This window comes from Talpa occidentalis, unplaced genomic scaffold (assembly GCF_014898055.3).
Source record: "Talpa occidentalis isolate TD23 unplaced genomic scaffold, MPIMG_talOcc4v2.1 talOcc4.5, whole genome shotgun sequence".
NCBI classification, from domain to species: Eukaryota; Metazoa; Chordata; class Mammalia; order Eulipotyphla; family Talpidae; genus Talpa; species Talpa occidentalis.
In genome coordinates this window covers 113,622,422-113,647,458 of record NW_023604861.1, presented here as the reverse complement: position 1 = coordinate 113,647,458, position 25,037 = coordinate 113,622,422, and the positions used below count along the sequence as shown (strand labels likewise).

At 35.1% G+C, this 25,037-nt stretch overlaps 1 protein-coding gene across 1 annotated transcript; it reads left to right on the top strand.

The window, feature by feature from the left end:
• Window positions 1-228: 228 nt before the first annotated feature.
• DYNC2LI1 (dynein cytoplasmic 2 light intermediate chain 1) lies at window positions 229-24,263 on the top strand. The gene is made up of 13 exons (XM_037528148.2): window positions 229-362; window positions 2,209-2,326; window positions 5,090-5,124; window positions 7,679-7,748; window positions 9,618-9,706; window positions 12,661-12,847; window positions 13,755-13,823; window positions 14,459-14,536; window positions 17,084-17,160; window positions 17,750-17,820; window positions 20,142-20,239; window positions 20,627-20,719; window positions 23,963-24,263. The coding sequence occupies exons 1-13, from the start codon at window positions 355-357 to the stop codon at window positions 24,023-24,025; spliced, it is 1,056 nt and encodes a 351-aa protein (XP_037384045.1). The 5' UTR covers window positions 229-354; the 3' UTR covers window positions 24,026-24,263.
• Window positions 24,264-25,037: the final 774 nt, after the last annotated feature.

Genomic DNA, 25,037 nt, shown 5'->3' with positions numbered 1-25,037 from the left:
AGCTCAGGAAGTAGTTTCATCCTCCATTCCCAATCATTGCTATTGGGGAGAGAAAAAAACTGAACAGAGAGAGCAGAGATCCCTGTCATATAGTCTGTACTCGGTAAAACATTTCTTTAAGCAGAAGAACACTACTAGCCCAGAGCTGTTATCACGGTATCAACGCATTGCCTCATGTCTCACATGTGAACTACATTTCCCATGATGCCCCTCTTCTGCACCAACCTGCGTGCGGCGTCGCTCCCATGGCAACCAAGGAACCAGCGGTCCCAGGCCCAGAGCGGCTCTCCCGGTCTGAGTAATTCTAGGCCCGGCCCGACGTCCAGCCCGAGACGTTGGGTCAGCCGAGCCAGGATGCCCAGGTATCCCCTCACCCTGCTTGCGCCTCACTTACGCTCCCCTAGATAGCCTCCTGTCTTTCCACTCCAGCTGGGAAGGGACCGGGGAGGGAGAGGCCTCTGGGTAAACTTGGGGATTGCCCCACGCAGAACCTGCTGATGGAAAAAAATTGTGGGTCTCCTGCTTGCACCCCCTGTGTGGATGGCCAGGAGTGCGTAGAAACTACCCCTGTGCATGTGGATTCTGCCGCAAGCGTGTAGAAAAGTTCCCCATGGAGAAAAGTGAGAGATTTTGAAAGATCATTCAACTCTAACTTTGCACTTATTCAATAAAAGTTTCTTGCAGGCAGGGAATGTTCTAGGAGCAGGGCTTCAGGCAGCCAAACTGGACCACAAAGCCACCTCCTCAATCACCTCCCCTCCTGGTGTGGGGGTTCACGACAGCAATAAAGAAAGAGAAACTTGCTAAGGCACAGAGAAACGTGTTGGGGGCAGGGAGAGCAGGATCTTTTGATGATCCTTATACATCTCAGCCCTTCGATTTTATGTCAGTTCTAATTACTTGTTCTCAAGATCATACCTAAATCTTACCTGAACAAGTCATAAGGACGTCAGGAAGAAAGGGAACCTAGACTCTATCACAGAACAGGCCAAATCTCGCCTTGTGGAATGGCGATGTGCTCTGTTGAGTTTACAAACCTTCATGTAAAAAGTTGTGAGCTTCCTCCCATGGCTGTAAATGGTTACAATTATAAACTTAGGGTTAGTAGTTATAAATTTCTACAAGTGGCATGACTGGTTTCCACATGATTTTCTCTTCTCTGTTGGGAATTTGGAAAGCAGGCCATCATTTTTTGAAGAATAGTGTGCGAATAAACAGCCAACAGGCCTGGACTGAGTTCCAGGGGGCTCTGCTGTGAAATAAATATACAAATTTTAGTGCAACATTTAGGAATACATACTTTGGTCTTCTATAGCCCCTTGATCCTTGGCTCTTGAGTAATAACTAGCACACAATAATTTTAGTTGTATATGGGCCAACCCAAAACTAAATAAATTATCATATCTTCTCAATCATGATAATCTTATAAGGTCAGTATTCTTTTTTATCATCTTAGGAATGACGGAACAGAGGAGAATCTAGACACTATAAGAAGCTTGCATATATTAGGGACTCAATATATGTTTGTTGAATTAACAAGAGAATGAAGCATCCGCACAGGTTAATGTGCCCAAGTTGGCACACGTAGAAAGTAGCAGACTCAGGCTTAGTATACATTAGATTTACCCTTGTTTTTTTAGTTCATACTCCATTTTTTTCATTAAGACTTTAATTTTTTAAATGATATAATCTTATTTGTGTAAAATTATATAGATGTGCAGAGTTGAACAAAAGGATGATTTTCAAATGTGACTTTACTAAGTGATTTTTCCCTGCATATTTAATATGTAAAATATATATATAATTAAAAAAAAACTTCATGGACCAAAATTATTGGATACACTGGTTACCCCACTTCCCTAGGCATTGGTGTTTTTCAAGCTGCACAATTCCAAAAGTCATTGTACATTCATGTGTATCTGAGAGACTAACACACACAGTTTCAATCTGTCTTGCCTGAAAACCCCAAGATAAGATAGCCTCAAATCTTGGTTGTAAAGCCTCTGCTTTTCATTTTCAGCTTTCCTTGGTGGTCAGCATAAAGAAAATGACTTAGTCTCAGATGTTTTATCAGCTTATTGTTCCCCAGAAAATAATGTTGATTTGTTTTATAAATTTAATGAAAATAAAAATTGTCTAAACTTGAAATAAATATTTGAATAGGTTCTTTTTGTTTCTCTGAATTTTGTTTTTCTGCCTTTCATTTAGTGAAACTCTCTGGGAAATTGCAAAAGCTGAAGTGGAAAAACGGGGAAGTAATGGAAGTGAAGGTGATGGAGCTGAAACTGGAGAAAAATCTGTTTTCTTCATTGGCAGTAAAAATGGGGTAATGCATTTCCCTTTAATTTTCTCCCCAAGTATTGTGATAATTTAGCAACAAGATGTAAATTTTATTTTAAGATTTTGATAAAAATTTAGATACTTCGACTCCTTAATCGGATGACCACTCTCCACCCTGCTGATTACACTGGAGTTATCCCTGCTCACAGGAGATTGGGGACTAACATCCAGCTAAGGTTCTTATCAAATGATATGCCTTGACATGGGCCACAGGGGAAGGGGCTCTTGTTTCTCATGAGACTGCCCAAAGGAACCATCTTTCCCAATTTTCCTGAGGGAACCATAAATGCTAATCTGATGGTCATATTTATAGATCATCTATACAGTTGAGACAAGCATATAGGTAATGAAAACATGAATCATGAAATACACCTGACTTTCACTTATCTTAAACTAGAGTCACAGAAACTGAAGGAAACTTAGAGATGCTCTAGTCTTATACAAGAGGGATTCTCGCCCTGGGCTCCATGGAATCAGTAAACTTGGGATCAGTAAACTCCCTAGAAATGCATGCAGAATTGTGTGTGATTGTGCATCAGTGCATGGCAAATTGAATTTTCCCAGGGTTTTAGCACCTCCCAAAAAGTTAACAGCAAAAAGTGATTTTATAGTCCAGCTCTATACAATTGGCCAGCAAAGGGGCATTCTATTTCACAGGGAAACCTGTTTGAATTTTGGTTGCTAGAAAATCCTAGTTACTGGAAAACCTCAACCTATTTCATTCTAATGCTCACCTCGGGCCACATTGTGATTGGTGAAAGTATAGGAATACCTCTGCTGTTTGTTAAACCTTCAAATATTTAAAAATTGCTCTTCAAACAGTTAATGGCATCCTCCTTGTTTTCCCCAGTCTTCCTGTTTCAACTTTGATGTTTCTTTCAGTGAACCCTGTATACATCATGGGTATCTGTTTGCCATGATCCTGAAATTGATGTAGCATCATAACTCATTTCTGCTTGGGGCTCAAATTATTATTTCTGTTTCTATGCTTCGTGCTTCCATGTCAGGGCCTGTTGACAAATAGGAAACTTCTGGAGCTAAACTCTGCATTGAGGAAGCTACATCTTTATCAGGCACCATCAGTGCCCAGGTAGCCTGAGCATCCCTTTGTCTCTGACTGTGTCCCAGAAGCACCTCTTCAGACAACCAGCCACCCTTCATTGGGGGATATTATATACATTAACATATTTATTGGGTGTTATACAATCATTAATTTTTAGTTACTGTAGTCCTCATTTATTTAAAACTTTTCAAATGTACATGCAATACATGTTCAGTGAATGAAAATATTGCCTGCAAATTTATTACCTAGAAACATTCACTATTAACAAAGTGATGTCTCTGCATTTATTTGTGTGTTTTTCTCTCTGTATCTATATATATGTATGTATGAGTGTGTATCTCAAAAAAGCAGGAAAAGATATTTGTAAATTGAAAACAGGGTCATGCTGATCTATGACGATGTCTTACCATCTCAGTAAGTTTAGTCCTCATCATTTCTAAGAGCTGCATGTTTATGTTATATGGATGTTGATTTAGGATGTTGATTTAGGCAATCTCCTACTTGGGGACATTTAGGTTATTTCTAGTTTTTCATATTAATATAACACCTATCAATATGTTTCTTCAATAATATATATTGATACTATTCTAATTATTTATTTATATAGCTCATTACCCAAAAAGTCCTGCAATTTGGTCATATCCCAGATATAATCTGAATTAATTTATTTATGATCATCTTTTTTTGGTCAAAAATTATAGAATCTTTGGTTAAAAAAGCACACACACACATATAATAAAATATTCTGTGATTTTGGCCATCTAGGGTTTTCCAAATGACTTTCCCTGTTTTCTAAAGGGTTCATCCAGTAGAACTTCCCTGCTGCTCCTTTTTTAATCTGGTACCTCATAAGAGATTATTTTAAAAAATAGAAATTTTTCTATAAAAACAATGATTCAAACCACTGAATCAGTCACTGTTTAAGATGTGAGGTTTCATGATTAGTGGCAGAGGTGGGACCTTAGTTGCCTGATTTTTAGAAAAGACTTAGACTAAGAACATGCTTATAGAAATAAAACAACACCCCCCTCCAAAAAAGAAGGAAGGAAGGAAGAAAAGAAGGGAGGGAGGGAGGGAGGGAGGGAGGAGGGAAGGAAGGAGGAAGGAAGGAAGGAAGGAAGGAAGGAAGGAAGGAAGGAAGGAAGGAAGGAAGGAAGGAAGGAAGGAAGGAAGGAAGGAAGGAAGGAAGGAAGGAAGGAAGGAAGGAAGGAAGGAAGGAAACACTGTAACTCCGTATCTGGATTGCTTACTTTGAACATATTTGCAATATGTTCTTTATTTGTATGTTATCTTTTTTCTTTATTTCCGCTTCAACAATTGGAATTAAAACATTTTAGAAGACATTAATCATCACTTAACCAGTAATTAGCATTGATGAGTAGAGAGAAAATTTCAGACAGCTGCCAAGTTGACCACTAAAATGAGGTATGATTTGCTAGTATTTGTCATCTGTGGGACTTTATAATTATAATAATAGCAGTGTAGTTACACTCTGATGGAAAGTTGACAGTTAACTTTTTCCACTTATCAAACTTAGGAATAATTTTGAAAGTTTCTAGTGTCTGGTTTCCAGGTAATTTATCATTCAAGTCATTAAAAAGCTATTTTGAGCCATAATTATTAACAATAATAAAATTTTACATATGGATGACATTAACACAGTATTCTTTCTTTCTGAATTTCTAGGGAAAGACTACTATTATTCTAAGGTGCCTTGACAGGTAAGTGTTATGTTAACCTTTAGACTACATTTTTGCTTATTCTAGTTGTATAGTGCAAGTTAGAATCTAAAAGATGTAGGGTGGAGAACGATATTGAGATTGAAACAAAATAATTTATTTTTTACTAAATTCTTAGAATGCCTTTAAAATCTCCTTTAAAGATAAAGCAAAATATGTATACAGGATTAATACTGAACTTTCCTGTTTGGGGGGAAATTAATATAACTAACCAACCTATAATAATACCCTTTTGGGGGGCTATGCTACTCGCATTTAAATTACCTTTATTCTACCTACTCCATGATTATTTGAACATTAATTATAACCTTTAAATGGCTCATGGATACATTTTTTAAGACAAATGTTGGTCTTCAAGCTGTACATTTATCTTTTTTTTTAAAAAAAAGATTTATTTATTTGTTTATACAAGCACTGGGTACAGTCAGAAGCATTGGAAGGTGAGAGAATCACCAGAATCAGAGGGGAGAGAAGAGCAGGCAGACTGACGAGGTACACTGCTGAGGGGAGCAGCGGGCGGCAGGAGAGGTCTGTGCACCATGTGAAACCCTCATCCAGTGGCCGGGGATCAAACTGGCGCTGCAAAGGTTGCAGGCAGCTTCGCAACCCAGCGCTCAACCGCTGCGCCACCAGGGAGGCCCACATTTACCATTTTTTTGAAAAGATTTATTTATTTATGGGGTATAAGCCAGAGGTGTGGGGGTGAGAAGATTCACCAGAGACAGAGTGGGGAACAGAACAGGCTGATCAACTGAAATACACTGCTGAGGGGAGCAGCAGGCAAGACAGGAGAGGTCTGCTGCGCCACATGGGTGGCTCCCCAGCCAGGGATCGAACTCGCGCTGCAGTGGCTGCGGACAGCCCCAACGGTTGCGGTCCCAACCCCTTGTGCCACCAGGGACGCCCCATTTACCATTTTTTAATACACTTTTTAGCCTTTTGTACCATGGAAGCATGCAATCAGGATGTTTTAGGATTATGGCTGGTAGATTTTGCAAGCTGTTAATAAGGACAGTGTTCAACCAGTTTTGGAGGGATTTCTCTGTTCCTTCCTATGGCTCTTTCTTATAACATCTCCAAAACCATCAAAAAAACTGCCAGTTTAATCATAAGTTTACATTAAAGAAATGCCCTTCATTTGAAAAATATTATTAAAGCATACAAGTAAAAGGAATCGTGTAATTCCAACAAAATTGTTCCTTAGCAGAACCATCCACAGTGAAACCTGCATCGTCTTTCCATCCCCATATGTCATGGCTGTTTAGACCATGTGTGTTTCCTACTACAAGCAAGTCATCTAACACAGCATCAGCTTAGCATTAAATACTACACTGAGATTAAACTATTAATTTAGCATCTTGATAGTCTACTTAGAAAAAGGACAAATCTCAAAATTATAGATTAAATATCAGAGCCTATAAATTTTATCTTAAAAACAGAATTTTGTTTCATTAAAGAAAATTCTATCTTTCAGGGAAATAACCTGTTCTATATATGTATCAAAAAATGTTATATGTAGGGATGATATATACAATATTTAGTAAATATGTAAATCACAAATTAAGAAAAATTTTTGTTCTCCAAATTAAAAATAGATATATAACAATATTATTCAGCCTTAAAAAGGAAGGAAATATTGACACAGACTACAATATAGACGAACTTTGAGGATATTATGCTAAATGAAAAAAGTCAGTCACAAAAAGCCAAAAATTGATTTCACTTACAGAAGGTATCTGGGAAAGTCAGACCCATAAAATAGGAAGTAGGGTGGAGGAGAGAATTGGGGGGTTGTTGATTAATGTCTACAGAATTTCAGTTTTGCCAGATGAGAAAGTCCTAGAATTTGGTTGTACAACAGTATGGATACACTCAATATTATTGAACTGTAGCCTTAAAAAGGGTCAAGATGGTAAAGTTTCTTTCCATGCAAGAAATAGTTAAAATAAATAGACAGATAAATATAAAATTGCTTGCCAAGCAACATAAATTGTAGTGTAAACAATTTATCAAGTCATTTTCATGTTTCTTCAAATCAGTTGTTGATTTTAGGATTTGTTGTAATCTGCAGCTCTCATGAGATAAAGGTTGAGGAGCAATTTAAGACAGAGAATTGTATTGAAATCTTCCACTGATCTCACCATTAAATTGGTAATCCTTTGTTTCCCAGATCCCCACATTAAAGCCGGGCATAAACCTGATGTCAGCGCTTCCCACATGACCTGCATGTAGAGAACTTGTGCCCTTATGTGCGTGTCGACATGGGCAGCCCCAACACATTCTCTGCTCACCCCACAAGTGTCTCTAGGTGCTACCACTACATTCAAGTGACATTATTCACCTCTGCAGCTGCCACTTAAATCCATTAATACAGTTTTTGAAGATTTATTTTTTAGATAAATTTCAGTCATTTTCACCCCATTGCTATTGCAAAAGTACCTTTCCGGTGCTTTTAAGAGGAAATGAATCAGGTTAAGATAACAGCATAAGAAATAACACCAATCATGATATAATACTGTCTGTCTTTATTGTACAGGGATGAGCCACCAAAACCAACCTTAGCTTTGGAATATACGTATGGAAGAAGAGCAAAAGGGCATAATATAGTGAGTGTTGTTTTAAGTGCTATTGCTTTGCCCTACATGGAGGAGTAGTGATGCTGACTTAATTACATTTTCCATCTTATCTACAATCAACAAACATCCAGTTGTATACTTTGTAACTATGTACTTTTTAACTCAAATGCAACTCAGCACATGTGAAGCCAACCCAAATGGTGAAAATATGTTAGCCTTCTCATTTTTATGTCTTAAATGCCAGAATATGATTCTTTTGTAATTTCATTGTATACTTTTTGACATATTTTATATTAATTGTGTTAATAAGAGTTTTTCTTCTGTCAAATGAGAATAACATTGTGAGTTATCTTCTTTCTTCCCCGGATCTGCTAAAAATGAGTTTTATCTGTAGAATATTTATGAAAATATACTGCTTAAAATCTTAATTATTAGCTGTTAGCATTTTACACATCTTAAAGTAACCTAATTGGTTATAATCCCATTTTAATGTCTCTTCAGAAGAAAGCTAGAATTTATTCAGGATAGAGGGGAGAATCATAATGTATGTTAGGGGAATAAAAATGAAGTTTTCACACAGAAGAGAGGTTAGTTCTTAAATAAAGTTATGTGTATGTAAGAACAATCTAGAATAGAAATTCATACTTTTCCATAACACAGGCAAATTTTCAGAGATTGATCTAGTCCAAATGTTTGCTCAGACAAGATATAGAGTTAAAAACTGCCTGTTGCTGATTCCTAGATTTACCAATGAATGTTGATTGATAAAACAATGAAGTTTAAAGAAAAGAATAAACAACATATTGAGATGCAGGAGAACTTTATTTTTGTTATGCATGTGAAATTTGAAATGATTTGTAGGCCTAGAAATGGAATTACCTTTCCATTGGAGACTTTGAGACAACTTTTATAAGTTTAACTTTTGTGCATGCTCTAAAAACATCATCAAATTGTGAATCAAGAAGTACTGTGCAATGAAAAATTATTCCCCCCACTAACATTACTGAATCAAATATTAATAGCAAATAACAATTTTAGTGATTATGAGATGATAATTTATCAAAAAATGCCATATATTCATCTAAAACTTGCTTTGGTGACCAGCTCTCTCTTTCAAGTTCATGATAACAGATAACATAAAAACTCATAAGTTTCTATTTCACATATATTTTCCTTAATTTTACAAGTAGAAATGCCATTAGCTAGCAGTCTAGGAAGGTTGCCATGGAAGAGATGGTCTTACTTCCAAGACACTTTGCTGCCCAGCCCTTTCAATATCTGACAATGCTGAAAACAGAAGCCATCGTTTAGTCTTGTTCCCCACCTATCCCTTTAATGGCCAGTGCTAGTCTGTCAGATTCCCGAGGGGTGTCAGGAACCAATCCTGTCCTTATAATTCTACTCAGCGAATCCTGGTCTGCAGCCCAATCTACCATCAGTCCCTTTTCCTCACACCTTATCTGTATATTTAATATAGTTTGTGAGCTCTTCCTTTCTAATCAGGATGTTTTCCTACTCAAGTCTGTTATTTCTATCTAGAATTATAACTGTTTTATAAAAGATCAGACCAAATGTGTTCAACTGGTTAATTTTGTTTCAAATTTGAGTGTCTGCTACATGTGATATTTATAGAATTGGGATATTGTTTATGATTTCCATGAAGGTATTACTGGAATTGGGGCATTTATGTAAACATATATTATTCTTAATGTTTCAATTTTGTTCTTTAGAATAGATGTTTTGCTACATTCTGAGGAATATGATAGAGATAGGACAAAGTTTTGCCTGCTAAGAAAGGGTTGATCGCAGACTACATTCATAGTTTTTACTTATACTAATGAAGTATAACAAGTTTTTAAAAAGTAAAAATTTTACTATGAAAAACACTTGCTTTTTCAGCCAAAAGATATTGCTCACTTTTGGGAACTAGGTGGTGGAACCTCTTTGTTGGACTTAATCAGCATACCAATCACAAGTGACACCTTACGGTAAGTGCAGCCAGCTCCAGAAATAGTTCTTACTAAGTACCCAGTAGTGTCCACAGGATGAAGATGAGTAGCCTTTATGAATCAGAATTTGGGGAACAGTTTTAGGTTGCTAAAGCTTAATATTCCCTTCTTTTCTACATTCTACCATAATGCTTTCAAAGAGATTTTTAAAGAGTCAAGGTGTAACCTGTGCAGAAGAGTCAGCATTCCAGCTAGTAATGTATTGTAAAAGTCTGGAAACAAACAAAATAAACCAACAAACAAAAATATGTATGTGTGTGTGTGTGTGTGTGTCAAATAACACTTGGGCAAGTAGTCAACTTGGCAGAAATAAATTTGAAAAGGCTTCATTCTTTCCAGTAGCCATAAAAGTATGTGCTAATTCAGCCCTGAGATTTTTTTCAACTCAGTGTAAGTCCACCTTTGAATTTAAAGCTAGTTATACTGCTGATGTTTCACCCAAGGGAAATCTGTGAATTCAAGGAAGGAGAAAGTTTCTATTTGCTGGCCTTAAAAGAAGAGAATGTTGGGGAAAACTTTTGGGTGGTATTTTCCTGACAATGACTGCCACATGTTGGCCAAATCAGACGTGGAAAATTGTGACATTTCTCAGTGTTCCTAGGAATTCATCTTAGCCAAGGAAAACAAAAACTTTTAAATCTGAAATATTTTATTCTTGTCAGAGTTTAAAAAAAAACAGGGCTGTTGTCTAGGCCAAAGGGAGAGGACTTGACAATTGTTACATTTTGGCTATTAAAATCTTTAGAGTATGGGATCTAACTACATACAAGTAATGTTAGCTTATCTATCCAGTGGTATTTTTTCTTTTAAAAAATATAATTTACTTTTACTTATTACAAAAGACATGTATACTCATATAGAAAACTTGAAAAAAATAGTGAGAGATAGAGAGTATGCCCATAAATAATAGGCGCTGTTAACATGCTACATTATTTCTTTCAGTGTCTTCAGTGTTTGTAAATATACTTTGTACAGATTTGGGATATTTAATGGAAACATTTAGATCTTGCCTTTTCATTTTTAATGATGTTGCCCATGACATTTTTGAGAAATAAGGAATTTTAACGCCTTGTAGTTTTTCATTTGCCCTCCTTTAAGAGAGACATGTCAGAGAATTAGGGTGGCTCCTGGTGGTGTGGTTGAGAAGAGAGGGTGAGGGTAGGGAGGAGTTGAAGGGACACAAAGATGAAACAAGTTGAAAACGCAGGGAGCAGCTCTAACCTGGGTTGTGAGCTGGCTCCAGTTCTGGCTTGACTTGTTACATCACCTTCTTGCATGACTTCATTCCCCTTCTCTAGACCCAAGAGGGTTTGGGCCTTATGAGTTTATGGAAATTCTGCTTTCTGGTACACATTGCAGCTTCTTTAGTCCCTCATTTTGGGAGGCCTTGGTCTTCTTTCTCTGGAACTCCAGAGCAGCTGGGCCCCCTGTTTGGAGAGAGAAGAGGTCAGGGGTTTGGTGGTCAGAGGGAAGAGCGGTCATAGGCCTGGATCCAAAGTAGGCTGCTGAGTAGTTAAAGAATTTATGCAAAACATTTCACTCCTAATGTAGTGGCAAATCTCAGAGTGACTAGAATTGATCTGACACATAATTTCCTTCTGTTAGATAAAACCCAACAACTTGAGAAAATAATATTGGCAAAAAGATGAAATACTATTTATTTTTTAAATGACTGTTCATAAAATAATTGTAGATGCACTGAACATTTCCATAGATTTTAGGTAAGTTGTAAGAAAGTATTTCCTATGGTTCAATTACCTATTTTTAAGAAGTTTGTTTTTGTTTTTGTTTTTAGCTACATTTACTATAAAGGTAAAAGTAACACAAGTATTTCCAAAGCATGCAAACACGTATTTTAGTCTTGGAAAAAAGTTGAATAAGCCATTTCTCTTTTACTTAAAGTTATTTTTCATTTGGCAAAAATGATAAATTGTATGTTACATATGATTTATCACACACATATAATTGGCAAGACAATTTAATGGCAAATAATTTTATACTGTTTTCCATAGTAGCTGCTATATTTTACATTCCCACCAGGGTCCAATTTCTCTATATCCTAACCAACAGTTATTTTCTGGGAATCTGTTTTATTTTGTTCTTTTTGTAGTGATAGCTTTCCTAATGGGTATGAAGTGGTATTTCATTATGGTTTTGATTGCATTTCCTAGTGCTTAAGTGATGTTGGGCATCTTTGCATATGTTTATTGGTCATTAGTATATCTTCTTTGAAGAAATATCTGTATGAGCCTTTGCCCATTTTTAATTGGTTTATTTGTTTTGCTTTTGCTGAGTTTAGACTTATGTTTGGTGCAAATGAACATAAGCACTCATGTCTGTGGTGATGGCAGTGCTAAGTGTGGTTTGCTTTCAGAGAAGCAGCAAGTTATAGCAGAAAGACAAGTAGTGTGACTTTGAAGACCAGCTCTACAACTTATATATAAACCTCGTTATATAAACCTTCCAGTCTATAACGTGTACATTGTATTATCTTCTAGAGAAGGTAATTGTGAAATTAAATAAGCTAGGTAGTTCCCCCAGCACGGCCCATTAATGAATCTGTGTCCTTCTTTACATGATTGTTGATATTTTTTTTTGGCTACCCTTCTTTGAGGCAGACAGTAAAATTAAATTTAAACATGGCTTATTAATCTGCAATTGCTTACAGATTATTCAAGTTGGATTGGTCTATATTAATTTGAGCCAAGACTTCAGTGCCACCATTGGTTGAGGCACTTAAACATCCCTACAGAAAAGCCTGGAATACATGGAGCTGTAATTTTGTTGTTTTTTTTCTTCTTCATGTCTTAGAAAATTGATATACTTTTTGTCATAAACTGTACTGGTATTCTTAGGTAATATATTTCACATAGTATGGTTTTAAAATGGTAATTATTTTGAGTCTGTTTTGAAAGATGTTTTTATTTCTTTAGGACATTTTCTATTATTCTTGTTTTGGATCTTTCAAAACCAAATGACCTTTGGCCCACCATGGAAAATCTGTTACAAAACACAAAAAGTCATGTGGATAAAGTGATAATGAAACTGGGAAAGACAAATCCCAAAGCATCTTCTGAGATGAGACAGAAGATATGGAGTAATATGCAGAAGGATCACCCAGTGAGTTGCTGTTGAGAACTTCCTGGAATCTGTAGCCCTGTACATAGTTACAGTAACATCACAAGCGACTTCTTTAGATTTTTATGCATGACTTGAAATTCATTTGATGTAGATGAACCTGTTCACTGGAAAATTATAGCAATTTAATAAAACCTCAGTAAGAGCAAAACAAGGAAAAAGACTTAGGTCTTTTTGTTAGACATCTGCTGTGATTGTTATGGCATATTGCACCAGTCAAAAGAATAGAATTCTAAAGTAGTAGTTTGATATTGATTTTATAATCTCTGTAAAATGAAGATTAAAAAAAAAACCAGACTGTACAAAAGTCACCTGAAAAAGACTAAATGAAGCTACAAATTTGAGCAAGGAGTAGACTTCTAATAATCCATATCATAACATATATTCATTTAGTGTTTGTCACATAGTATCTTTTGATTATCTGACAACTAATCAAATTGTAAAGTTGCAGTGATATAACACAAGTTCCTTAAATAAAATAATGAATATAATTTTCTAGAAAACGGAGAGCAGTATTTTATATTGCTCAGAGTTTCTATGACTGTGTTTTATATAAGTAATAGAATAAAACTGAAAATTTATGTTTCCCATTACTGAAGCATAAATGCTATTGCAACAGTTAATACAGACTAGTAAAAAGAAAAGAAAAATGAAAAATTAACATATATTTATAAAAGGAGAACATGAGAAAGGACATCAAACAGTTTAGGGAATTGACCATCCTAATTTCATACTCAAGAAATATAGTTTAATAAATGAAAGTTAAATATCGGAACAATCTCTATGTCAAGCAAAGTCAACATCTATTTGGGGGAGTCAATAGAAATTGTCTAATACATAGTATTAAACAGTAAATTATAATTAATCAGTGAAATCTGTTTGATTACAGGATCGTGAATTAATTGACCCATTTCCAATACCTCTGGTTATAATTGGCAGTAAATATGATGTTTTCCAGGTATGTTCTTCCACTTACAGTTAAATTTGTTGTACATGCATGTGTGTGCTTTATGGGAGGAGAACAAATGTAATAATGAAATAAGAAAAATGACTCAAGGAGTGGGGGGTAAGTCAAGGAGTCACACATCTTTAAGATTTTGGAAGAGAGGATATAGTTGGAGGAAGAAAATATAGATAAAGGACAATAAAGACAATGGAATGGGGATAGACAGTACAATGTGGATAAAGTAGATTTAGAAACTAAATCTTTAACCCAGTCACTGGGGGAATAGGTCTTACTTCCCAACTTTTAAATTGAAGAAAGTAGAAAATTGGTTTCTTCTTATCTTCACTTGTCAGAGACTCCTTAGGGTAATCCACACTCTAAAATGTATGCTTGTATCTAAATTTGATTTAAATATCTCTAAGTGTTTAAACAAGGAAAGATCTGATAACTGGAGCTCCAAAAGGCTGCAGCTATTGTTCAGTTCTCTAAAGAAACAAACATCAAGGTAATAGAATCCTACTCCTTAGGGTGTGATCCTAGGGAAAAATAAAAGGAAATCTATTTCTGTATTTAATAATTTACATCTTCCTGCTAAAAGATATTTAGCTCTCTCAACTTTCTATTCTTTTTAATAACATTTTTTACAGGATTTTGATTCTGAGAAGAGAAAGGTAATATGCAAGACACTTCGCTTTGTTGCACATTATTATGGAGCATCATTAATGGTTTGTACACTTCCTATTCTTTGAGCTTGAATGGACAAATTTGGAAAGATTAGCAGCTTGATGCACAGTTGTGAATACTAGTGCTTTCACTAATGCACATCATCCCCTCTTTTCCTTTCCCAGAGTCCATATCTTGTTACAGAGTGTTTGATAGAACTAATCTTTGCAGTCCAAGTTCTCTATGGCTTCTATTCTAGTCAACCTTAAAAAGATAAATTATTTATTTATTTTTAGTCTCCATAAGAATTAGAATCTGTTTTCTCTTTAAAAAAGTGAGAAAAGACTTTAATGATGTATTCTTTTTTAAACTCAAAAAGAAAAAAAATTGCTGCTTGTCCTAGAAGTTAAGAACATGCGCCCAAAGTCCTGCTGCCTGGGTTCAAATATCAGGGCAACCATTTGCAGATGTGATCTTGGACAAGTCACTTAATCTTACTTAAGCTTCATTTTCCTCCCAGTAAAATGGACAAAAACAGTACCTTCTTCAGAGGGTTGTTGTGAGAATTAAAGGAGAGAGGACATGTGGAATGCATAGTACAGGATCTGAAACAAAGTATGCTCCATAAATGTTGGTTATTGTAATTACCACCATCGTTATCTTCCACAGCAGGACTAAATTTTGTGAGATAGTCTTTAATGAAATAAAATATAAAATCATTATTATTAAAAATAATTTTTTCCATTGAATAATTATTTAATATTCTCTTTTACCCCCTACATCAAAGTGCTCAGAGGAACCTAGAAACAACATGGTCTAGCCCCTGCCCTTCCTGGCTAGAATGAGTAAAAGTAATAAACACAATCTGTATATTAAGCTTTTCTTATTTTCAGAACACTTCAAGTAAATCTAATTATACACTTAAAAACCAACACCTTTTATGATTGAACTGTATCTGCGTACATATTATGTTGACAGACTACTATGGAAAATATTCTTCTTTATACTATTTTGAAGTTATGGGAAATTTAAAGTGAAGCACTTATCTAGGGTTTGGAAGTAAAGACCACGCCTGGAGTTTGTAATTTCTTATTTTTACCATTAGTTAAGGCTCCACATTTAGTTCTGGTTAATTAGCTGAGGGAAATCTCTAACCGTCTGTAGGAACAGAGGATATTTGATGATACATCAGGACCCAATCTAGTCTTAGGGGTAAAATTTAGATGAAGTCAGACCAGCCCAGGCCACCCAATAGGCCTGAGATTCAACATGGCCCAGATGACTCCATAAGATCTGGCAGTAGGGAAAGGATTTGAGAAGGGCTTCATCTCAATTTTTAAAAAGCCTGATGGATCAGAATTTGGGGTTAGTGCAGCCCTTCTGGACCATCTTGGAAAGGAATTAAATGTGTCCTTTGCTCTCTTAGAGTCAAGTACAAGAGATCAATAGGAAATAATTTAGCTCAAAATAAGAAAGAACTTTATAGTACAACCATTACCTGAAATTGGAATGACTTGCTTTGGAAGATAATGAGTTCCCAGGCCAAGAGTTTATTCAAGCAGAAGCTCTGCAGCTATTTGTGGAGGATGTTTTCATGGTGATTAATGTGGTAGATTGAGGGGAAGGGTGTTTGAGTTAGAAAACTTCTAAGGTCCTCCAATTTCCTGCAGTCCTATGAAATACATTTGTGATAAAGTTTTTACCTTTCCATATGTGGAATATAAAAATAATAATAACAGGGGTTTCTTCAGTTCAATTAAAGATTTCCATGTTTTAAAAATTATCTCAGTAGAAGCACTAAAATAGTTCCAATTTTTTTAATATACCAAATCTTACATATTCACATAATTGTCCTTTGAATACTTTCCCTGGGGGACTTTTCTTAATCCAGATGAATCTTATATTGAAAATTGTTCTCTTTATCTTATAATTACATTTTTATTTTGGTTCACTTTCTTATATCTTAGACATTCTGATTTGGCTGAGTAACTTTGGGTATTTCCAAAAATAAAATTAATCTTAAAAGATTTTTAGGGTAACCATATATCCTAGTTTTTACCTGATGTCTTGGCTTAATGATTAATAGCACCCATACACATTTCATTCTCTGGGGTATTCTGGTTATGGTCACCTAGGTATATACCACAATGAGGACATTCATTAGGTTATTTTGCAGCCTTCAAAGGCAGAAGTTCAGAAGAGAAATTAATCATTTTAGTCAGTCTCCTTAGACTTGTCTGCAGCTCCCACATTGACTGCAGTGAAGGTGGTAATGCACTCTCAGATGGAAGTTATTTATCATTATTTACTTTCTAACCAAAAGATTGCATTTTGGCAATGATTATGATCCATTCATGGAAGAAGCTGAAATGATTCTAACACAAGTGCCTTTAATATCATGCACTTGCAAAGTTTAAAGAGTGAATTAAGACAAATGTATTGCAATTTCTTACTTTATCCAGTTTTGTTTAGTTTACTCAAACAGAATGTTTCTTAGACAAATAAATAATAATTGTCTCAGTAATCTGTACTTGTTCAAGCCCATATTTATTTACCTGTTTCTAACTAAAAAACAGACCATATAATTTATTCTTCTGTTTTTGTTTTAGTTTACCAGTAAATCAGAAGCACAATTACTAAAAATACGTGGCGTTATCAACCAGTTGGCATTTGGCATTGACAGAGGGTATTGTGAAGATATATTTTTATATCTGTTTATTTTATTATTATTATTTTGCTAGTATTATCTTACTGATTATTGTTTTTACCAGTGTTTTGTTTCTTGACCAGGAAAGTGCCTCAGATAACTGTTCTTAGAAAAATAATTTCAAATTATCTCTTCTTATAGTGTCTAAATAGTTCTCAGATTTTACCACTAAAATTTTATATATTTTGTTTGCAACTAGAAAAAAATAGTGACATGCTTTCCTTGGCTTATTTTATTTCTTTTCCCTCATTCTAGTAGCTTTCTCTCTATGACCACATTCTTATATTGATTGGAAATGGAATTGATAATTTCAGTATGTATTTTTCTTCATTTTGCTATTTTTCTTGGTTTTGATGTAAGGCAATTTGGGTCTGTCATATTTTTTCTTCTAAAATCTTTAAAATTGCTAAACTTTAATTTTTTAAATCAATGGAATTGATATTCATTTGTGGCAATAGTCTTATCAGTGACTACATATAAAAAGTTGGCTCTTGTATTTACAGTAAAGGTGTGGCTGGATATTCAATTACTAAACTAAATTGGATTCTTTTTCTTCTTACCCATATAGCAAATCAATATGTGTGGATCAGAATAAACCACTGTTTATCACAGCAGGATTGGATTCTTTAAGTCAAATAGGTTGGTGAACTTATTTAGATTGTTCAGTCTTTTTTTAATTGCTTATTGATTTTATCCTACTCCATGTTCACTTCATCACCAACATACCACCATTTCTGGTTTCACTATCATTGTTCATTCTTAGGTATTTATTTTTCCACACAGTATTGATGCAACATGCATTGTGTTGACATCTTTATGAAGGAAGGGGTGTTGTCACATAAGAGACTGATTTCTGACCTCTGTTCCACTAAAACAATTTCATGTATTTCCTTTCTCTCACTGATTTCCAAGTACTTTTAAATTTTAGCTCTTTGGATTTAGAAGAAACCAAAAGCATAGAATGGTCAGGAAATTTAAAGCTATTTTTATGGATAATGATAAAAAAATATGAGATTCAAGGGGAGGAATAAACCAAAAGAACACACTTGTACTGATTAATTTTTCATTAAAAAAATCACTTGCCTCATCTAATAGCCCTAGGCTCATGAAATGAAAAAAAATTAAGAGTTTATGTTGGCAAGCCCCTATGTTCCCACAGAAGCTAATTTCATTGTGAAGCTCTTTGAACCTAGCACCTTTTCTACTCTGGTGTTAGCATGCTTTGGTTTTAACAGTAAGGGACAGTAGTTTCTTTTTTTCTTTCCTGTTCTCCATTACTTTCACAAACTAAGGCTGACTTTACATGAATAGATCTTTGTAGTGAATTGGAATGAAAGGAATAAAGGTAGTTACTGAGTGATCATAGAGACTGATTTTTATAATTATCAATAGTACCAACTTAATTTCTATAGCAGTGAGAATTATTAATAGATAATACTAATAGATAATGCTGATGGAACTCTTTTTGCCCATACGAGTAACTGGAAGTAAAAATTCATGAATAAAAATCATGGAGTTTGGATTTCAGTACAATGGAAAACTTTCACTCTTAAAAGTCCATGTAAAACAGATAAAAAGATATTTTTACAGGCTGGGAGAAAGTATTTTCAACATATATCTAACAATTAATACCTAGAATATATAGAGAATTTCACTGTAAAAAAAATCCAATTTAAAAAAAGGCAAAAGACATGAGCTGATATTTCATTGAAGAGGATACAAAAATGACAAGCACATGAAAAGGTGTTTAAGATCATTAATCATTAGCAAAATGCAAGCTGAAGCCACAATGAAATAGCAACATACACTTATCAGAATAGCCAAATAAAAAATAGTGACAAGTGCTGACAAATGTAGAGAAACTGATCACTCAAACATCACTGATAGTAATGTCAAATGGTACAACCACCCCTGAAAACAGTTTGATAGTTTCTTATAAAACAACTAGTATATATATGTAGCTGCATATACATATATATATATATATATATATATATATATATATATATATGCATCTGACCTAGAAATTGCACTATTGGGCATTTATATAAAAGAAATGTACATTTATACCATGGAACACTACTCAGCAATAAACAAACTATTGAGACACACAGAAACTTGAATCTCTGGGGAACTATTGTGAAAAAAAAAAAAGAACCATCAGAAAAAGTCACCTGCGGTATGACTCTGCTATATAAAATTTTTGGAATGAAAAAATTTTGAAATGGAGGGATGATTAACAGTTATCAGAGTTGGAGTGAGGGCTCAGAAAGGACAACCCAAGGGATCCTTCTGGAAATGGAGCTGTTTAATACCTTGACTGTGGTGGTGAGTATACGAACACACAAGGTTATAAAATTGTACAGAACTTAATGCATACACATAGACAAATGATTACAAATAAAAACTTTAAGAATGTTGAATAAGATTGGTAAATTGTATTAATATATTTCTCATGAGAGTGGTAAGAGACCTCTGAAAATTCAACAGTGAAAGTTTTAGTGAACAGTGTAGATGCTACAGTAGATAAATTGAGAAATCTCAGATTATACACTGAAAATTGCAAAGAAATGGCAGCAAATTTTCAAGTTTTTCTAATTAATTTAATTATTCAAACTAAAGTATATAGGCAATACATGGACATCCTCTCTATAAAGTAGGGCAGGCTCTTGTACCAGAGGAAGAGGACACAGACTAATGAATAAATTGCAGCTGTCTTTCCCCCACACCTAAATTGCTGCCCAACAAAAACATAAAAGTTTGGTATTCTCCTGTGCTTGTGCATGTGTGGAGAAACAGATGCTCTCAGGTGCTGCTGGTTAGAGTGTGAATTGCGACAGCTGGCAGAGGGGAAATGAGTCATCTAAGATTTGTACTTGCAGGAGTGTCATCTATTTTAGTGGTAGAATTTATAATGTTTTAATCAGTGCAATCATTTGCAGTAAAACTTCCAATTTTAGGATCTCCGCCTGTTCCTGATAATGACATTGGGAAGCTGCATGCCCATACCCCGATGGAGTTGTGGAAAAAAGTATATGAAAAGCTCTTTCCACCAAAAGTATGTATTTCTCATTCTTTTAGAGCAAGAATTTTCAGCACTATTCAACAGTTACTAGGATATGTTCTAGTGGGTCTACTATGATACTTCGTTGTTATTTTTCATGCCTTAAAATCAATTTAACACTTGCTATGAGTCTAGTGTATGCAAGGCATTGTAGGGGTGAAAAGATGGACAAGACGCAGTTCTTGCTTCACTTTGAAACAGAACTCAGGGAGAGGAAGCATCTGGAAGGAGAGGGAGGAACGAAGGTGGGATTTGAAATGACCCTCGAGGGTGGTGATGAAAGCTCAGGAGCCTGGCTGCGGAGTGGGACCATGGTTTGTTAGGCAGATGGTAGTCACTGAAGGTTTGGGCGTGAAATGATTTGAAGAATTGTCATTTCAGAGTGTCAACACACTAAAAGATATCAAGGACCCTGCACGAGACCCTCAGTATGCTGAAAGTGAAGTTGATGAGATGAGAATTCAGAAGGATCAGGTATTATCCTACACATGTATTTTATCTTGAGTATATCCATAAAAATACCTCTAATATTTCAACTTTTGTCAATTTATTAATTTAATTTCTTAGTCTTAAAGTGATTTAAATAATAGTACATCTCTGCTCTACACAAAAAGTAAAATTCTGATACTTCAGAGTTGTTTAAAAACAACTCTTACTCTGCCATCCAGCGACGACTTAATGTCTACATATCTTCTTTGGGTTTTCCAGTCATTGGTATTAAAGATGGGCAGCAAATCTTACCTTGCTGCTGGGGAGACAGATTCAGAATATTCTTATGTTTGTGGGATTAGGCAGAAGATTTTGTTTATTAGGACAATCAAACATACCTACACTTTTCTTGTACCAGAAAAAGATAAGGACTTTGAAATTTGCCCTCTTTACTCAATGTGCCTTAGTGCTTTCCAGTGTGAAAGCACATAGATGTAACTGACATCACCCAGGATCTCTCAGGAAAGTGGTTAAAGGTAGAGACCGCCTTCCCGAATGCCCTGTTGTGGTGCACACATCTGATGGAAGAAGGTAAAAGTTGGCAAATTCATCATAATCTGATACTTAGGTATCTCTCAGCTCTCCTTTTAGTTTGTTAAAATGCTTCCCTGGGCAGATTCTGAGCCTATTAAATCGGCTCATATGTAGTCAGTGCCATCGGTTGGCGCCAACAGCTTCTCCTGGGTTTGTAGAGTTGTGGGCCCAGGGTGCTCGCGCCCGCGCTGCACACAACCATCTGTGGAAACACTGGCCTTTCACTCTCAGGGGCCCCAGAATAAGCAAAACATTTAAACTTATTCCAGAAGACTTTTGAAAGATGGCATGAATATGTAAGGGTTTTAGAGCTATGGCAAAGTAGAGGCATGTTGTAGGACAAGTGGGATGACCTCAAGTAACCCTTATGACCAGTGCCGTGTGGCTACGGGATTAGCTGGAAATCATTCCTGAGTTAATTATCTAGGAGTCAGAGACTACCTGACATCTCTGATAAGAGTGTCTGTTTATATTTCCTTGTGATCACTTTTATTACATTTCTACATATAGATATCATTAAAGGACCACAGTATTTCTGAGCATCTTGAATTTTTATATTCAACTCCATCTCTCCAGATTGCCCTAAAACCATTGGAATTTTGAGTAGAACTGGAAAGCAAGCCCACAATAACTTCCTATGTCATTCTTCATTCAATGTTTACACCTCACTGATCACTAATTGCCCTCCTCTCTTGGCCAAAAGTCTTTATTAACCTGTAGAAAAGTTATGTCTTAATTTTGCCTCTAAATCAGTTTCATTTATGGTGTATTAATAGATGAACTGCACTGACCTCAGATGGACTTGCAGCCCCTCACTTCTAACCTGTGGGTTCCATTTAGTTCCTCCAGCACTTGAGCCTTCAAAAAAGTCCTTTTGCATAGAATCATGAAGCAAAAAAGATATGTCCATCCCTCTGCTCCAGAAGAACTGCATTGAAATCACACTGCTATTTAATAATCCTGCCAGTGCAGGGAGGCGCCGAGCCACAATATTCCCTGATGCCTTATTGTAAGTCCTTGGTAATAATATGATAGCTGTCCAGACCCCCTCCCAGTCCCCACAGATTCGTGGAGATCCTCACAGTCTGTGAAACCAATCCTCACAGGTCTGAGAATAGGCCTGAAGACCCCTTTCACCTCTCCTGCAGATTAAGTGCCTTTCCTAATTAACTCTCTTTCTTAATTAATCTATCTAATTACTTGAAGTTTTCTCTTTTGCCAGATTTCACATGGGCACCAGAAGATAATTCCTCAGTAATTATTATTTTTTAAATCCTCTACTTTTAAAGCATTCATGATATAAAGGGGATGTGAGTAAAGAAAGCACTTGTTAAATCCTTTTACCCTCTATCCTATATTTTTATTGTTAAAGTAAAAAAAAAGGGGGAAACTTTTGAGTTAATAATTATTTTAAAGTCTTTTTGGCTAACCAAATATACCAAATATATTTTGAATCCCTGATTTTTAAAAATCAATTTACTTGTAATTCCTAGGTCTATAATTTACACACACACATATACACAGATTCATGTATTTAAATGAAAAAATTCTATCCAAGGAATCTAAAAACAATCTTCTCACCTTTCTCATTGGTAAAAATAATTTAACACTTTCAATTAAAGGCAGAGTTTATGATAACTGATTACCGTTTATGAGTCAACAATCTTTGAAACCACAAGTGGTAGGTAACTGATGAATTCTTTAGAAAAAGTAAATCAAGCTGTACACAGAGTTTAGCGATGTGTAACCTTTAAATCTTAATATTTTTTGAAAATGAAAATAGACTTTGTTTTTCATAGCAACTATAAACTTCAATTATGTTAGCCATAGGGCACTAGTTACCCTATCTTGCAGAATAACCACTTTGTACTTATCTTGTACTTTGGACAGTTATTTTAGACATTGAGCAACATGTAAGCAACTAGGAGGCACTCCAGTTTTCTCATGCAGAATTTTCAACCCCAATAAAATTTATCTTTATTTCATGCATGTAAAGATAGTATATACTCATTGTCAAAAATTTCAAATTATATAGAAGTATGTAAACTAGAAAATGTCCTGCTATCTCTCTTCCTCTTTGCTTTTATCACGTGGCACAAATGACCACCACTATATTTGCTGGCTGGCTGTGAAGCCACGTGTGAATGTACATGAGTGCTGGTTTATTTATTCGGTCCTTACTGGGAGCTATCTGCATACTTTCCGGTTGTATGCCAATACACACAGTACAATGAATATCCTATTTATATCCTTGTGCTCTTATCTGTTATTCCATATGGTAGATTTCTGTAGCTGGGTCAAAGGATATACACATTTTAAATACTAGCACTTTGCTAACTTCAACCAGGTGTGACAAGATTTAAATAGCAAACAAATAGATTTAAATATTTACTGTATGACAGATGATTCCTTTTATTAGTTGAGAGACAATTTGCATATACTAGATAGTATATAATTTTGTCTAAAACTTTCATTCATCTCTAAGTGCTGCTTAGATTATACAGAAATGTTAAAGATTCCACATTTGTAGAAAATAAATTCTAAACATAGTCATTTACAAAATAACTGTCAAGAAATACTAAGAATGCTATAAAAGATACATTGTTATGTCTAAATAATATTAAGACAATTTTAAGGGGCCTAGTTTAATTTTTAATGTTAATTTTTTTTCATTAATACATGTTTTTGTTTTAGGAGCTGGAGCAATACAAAAGAAGCTCTTCCAAGTCTTGGAAACAAATTGACCTTGATTCTTGAACCTGATTCAACTATCAATATTTATTTTCCCTTTCCTAAATACAAGTAAGACTTTCACTAATTAGCTATTGTAATAAGAAAATTTGTGTGATTTCTAAAAGGAAAAGTGGAATTTCATATATTAGTGCAACTCCCTGGATATTTTAAAATCTTTTAAAAGGAGAAAAATGTTTAACTACATGTAATTTAAAAAAAAAATTAAAATATTTTACTACCTATCACTAACATGTTTAGTATATACTCAATTCAGCATTTATAAATTTTTATTTATATAAGTTTCAGGAATATGAAAGCAAGAGCATTTAGTAATATCAGTAATTAGTAATTACTAATTAGTATTTTAGTAATAAATTTCAAGTATCAAGTTAAGCATTCATTTTAGACACATTCTTTCTCTAAGGAGTTGTCAGCTGTCTGTGGTAGGAAACGGGAATGGGGTCCATTTCCACAGGTGTCATCAATGTAACTGTAAATCAATTTGCTCTAACCGGAAACACTGGAGAGACTTATTTAAAATGCACATTCCCGAACCCCCCCACACCCAAGGAGGCAGAGTCTGGGTTTGGAATGGGGCTCAGCAATCTGCATTTTTAATCAGCAACTCCAGTGTTTTTGATGTTCTTATTTTGAATATCACTTTTTTGAAGAATGGGCACATTCTAAAGAAGTTAGTCAATAAACAGGCCAATAAACAACCAATTGAGTTGGTAGTAAATCAAGATCACTTTCAAGGTGGCGCAGGCTTCTCAATCCTGTAGATTTCTGTTCCTCCTCGTCAAACTCATTTTGGAGTAAGTTTAATTGCAGTCATTGACCAGGATAGTCATTTACTCTTTGTTCTTCCATTTCCAGCTTCAAATAAATACTAACCCCCAAAACACCAAGATTGATGGGTAGCATCTGCGAGGATAACAAATTAAGGCTTCCTAAATGAGTTGCAGTGCATGTAGTTCCAGCACTCTTGAGAACAGAGTTTTCACCATTTTCCCAAGGATACTGATATTCAGTCCGA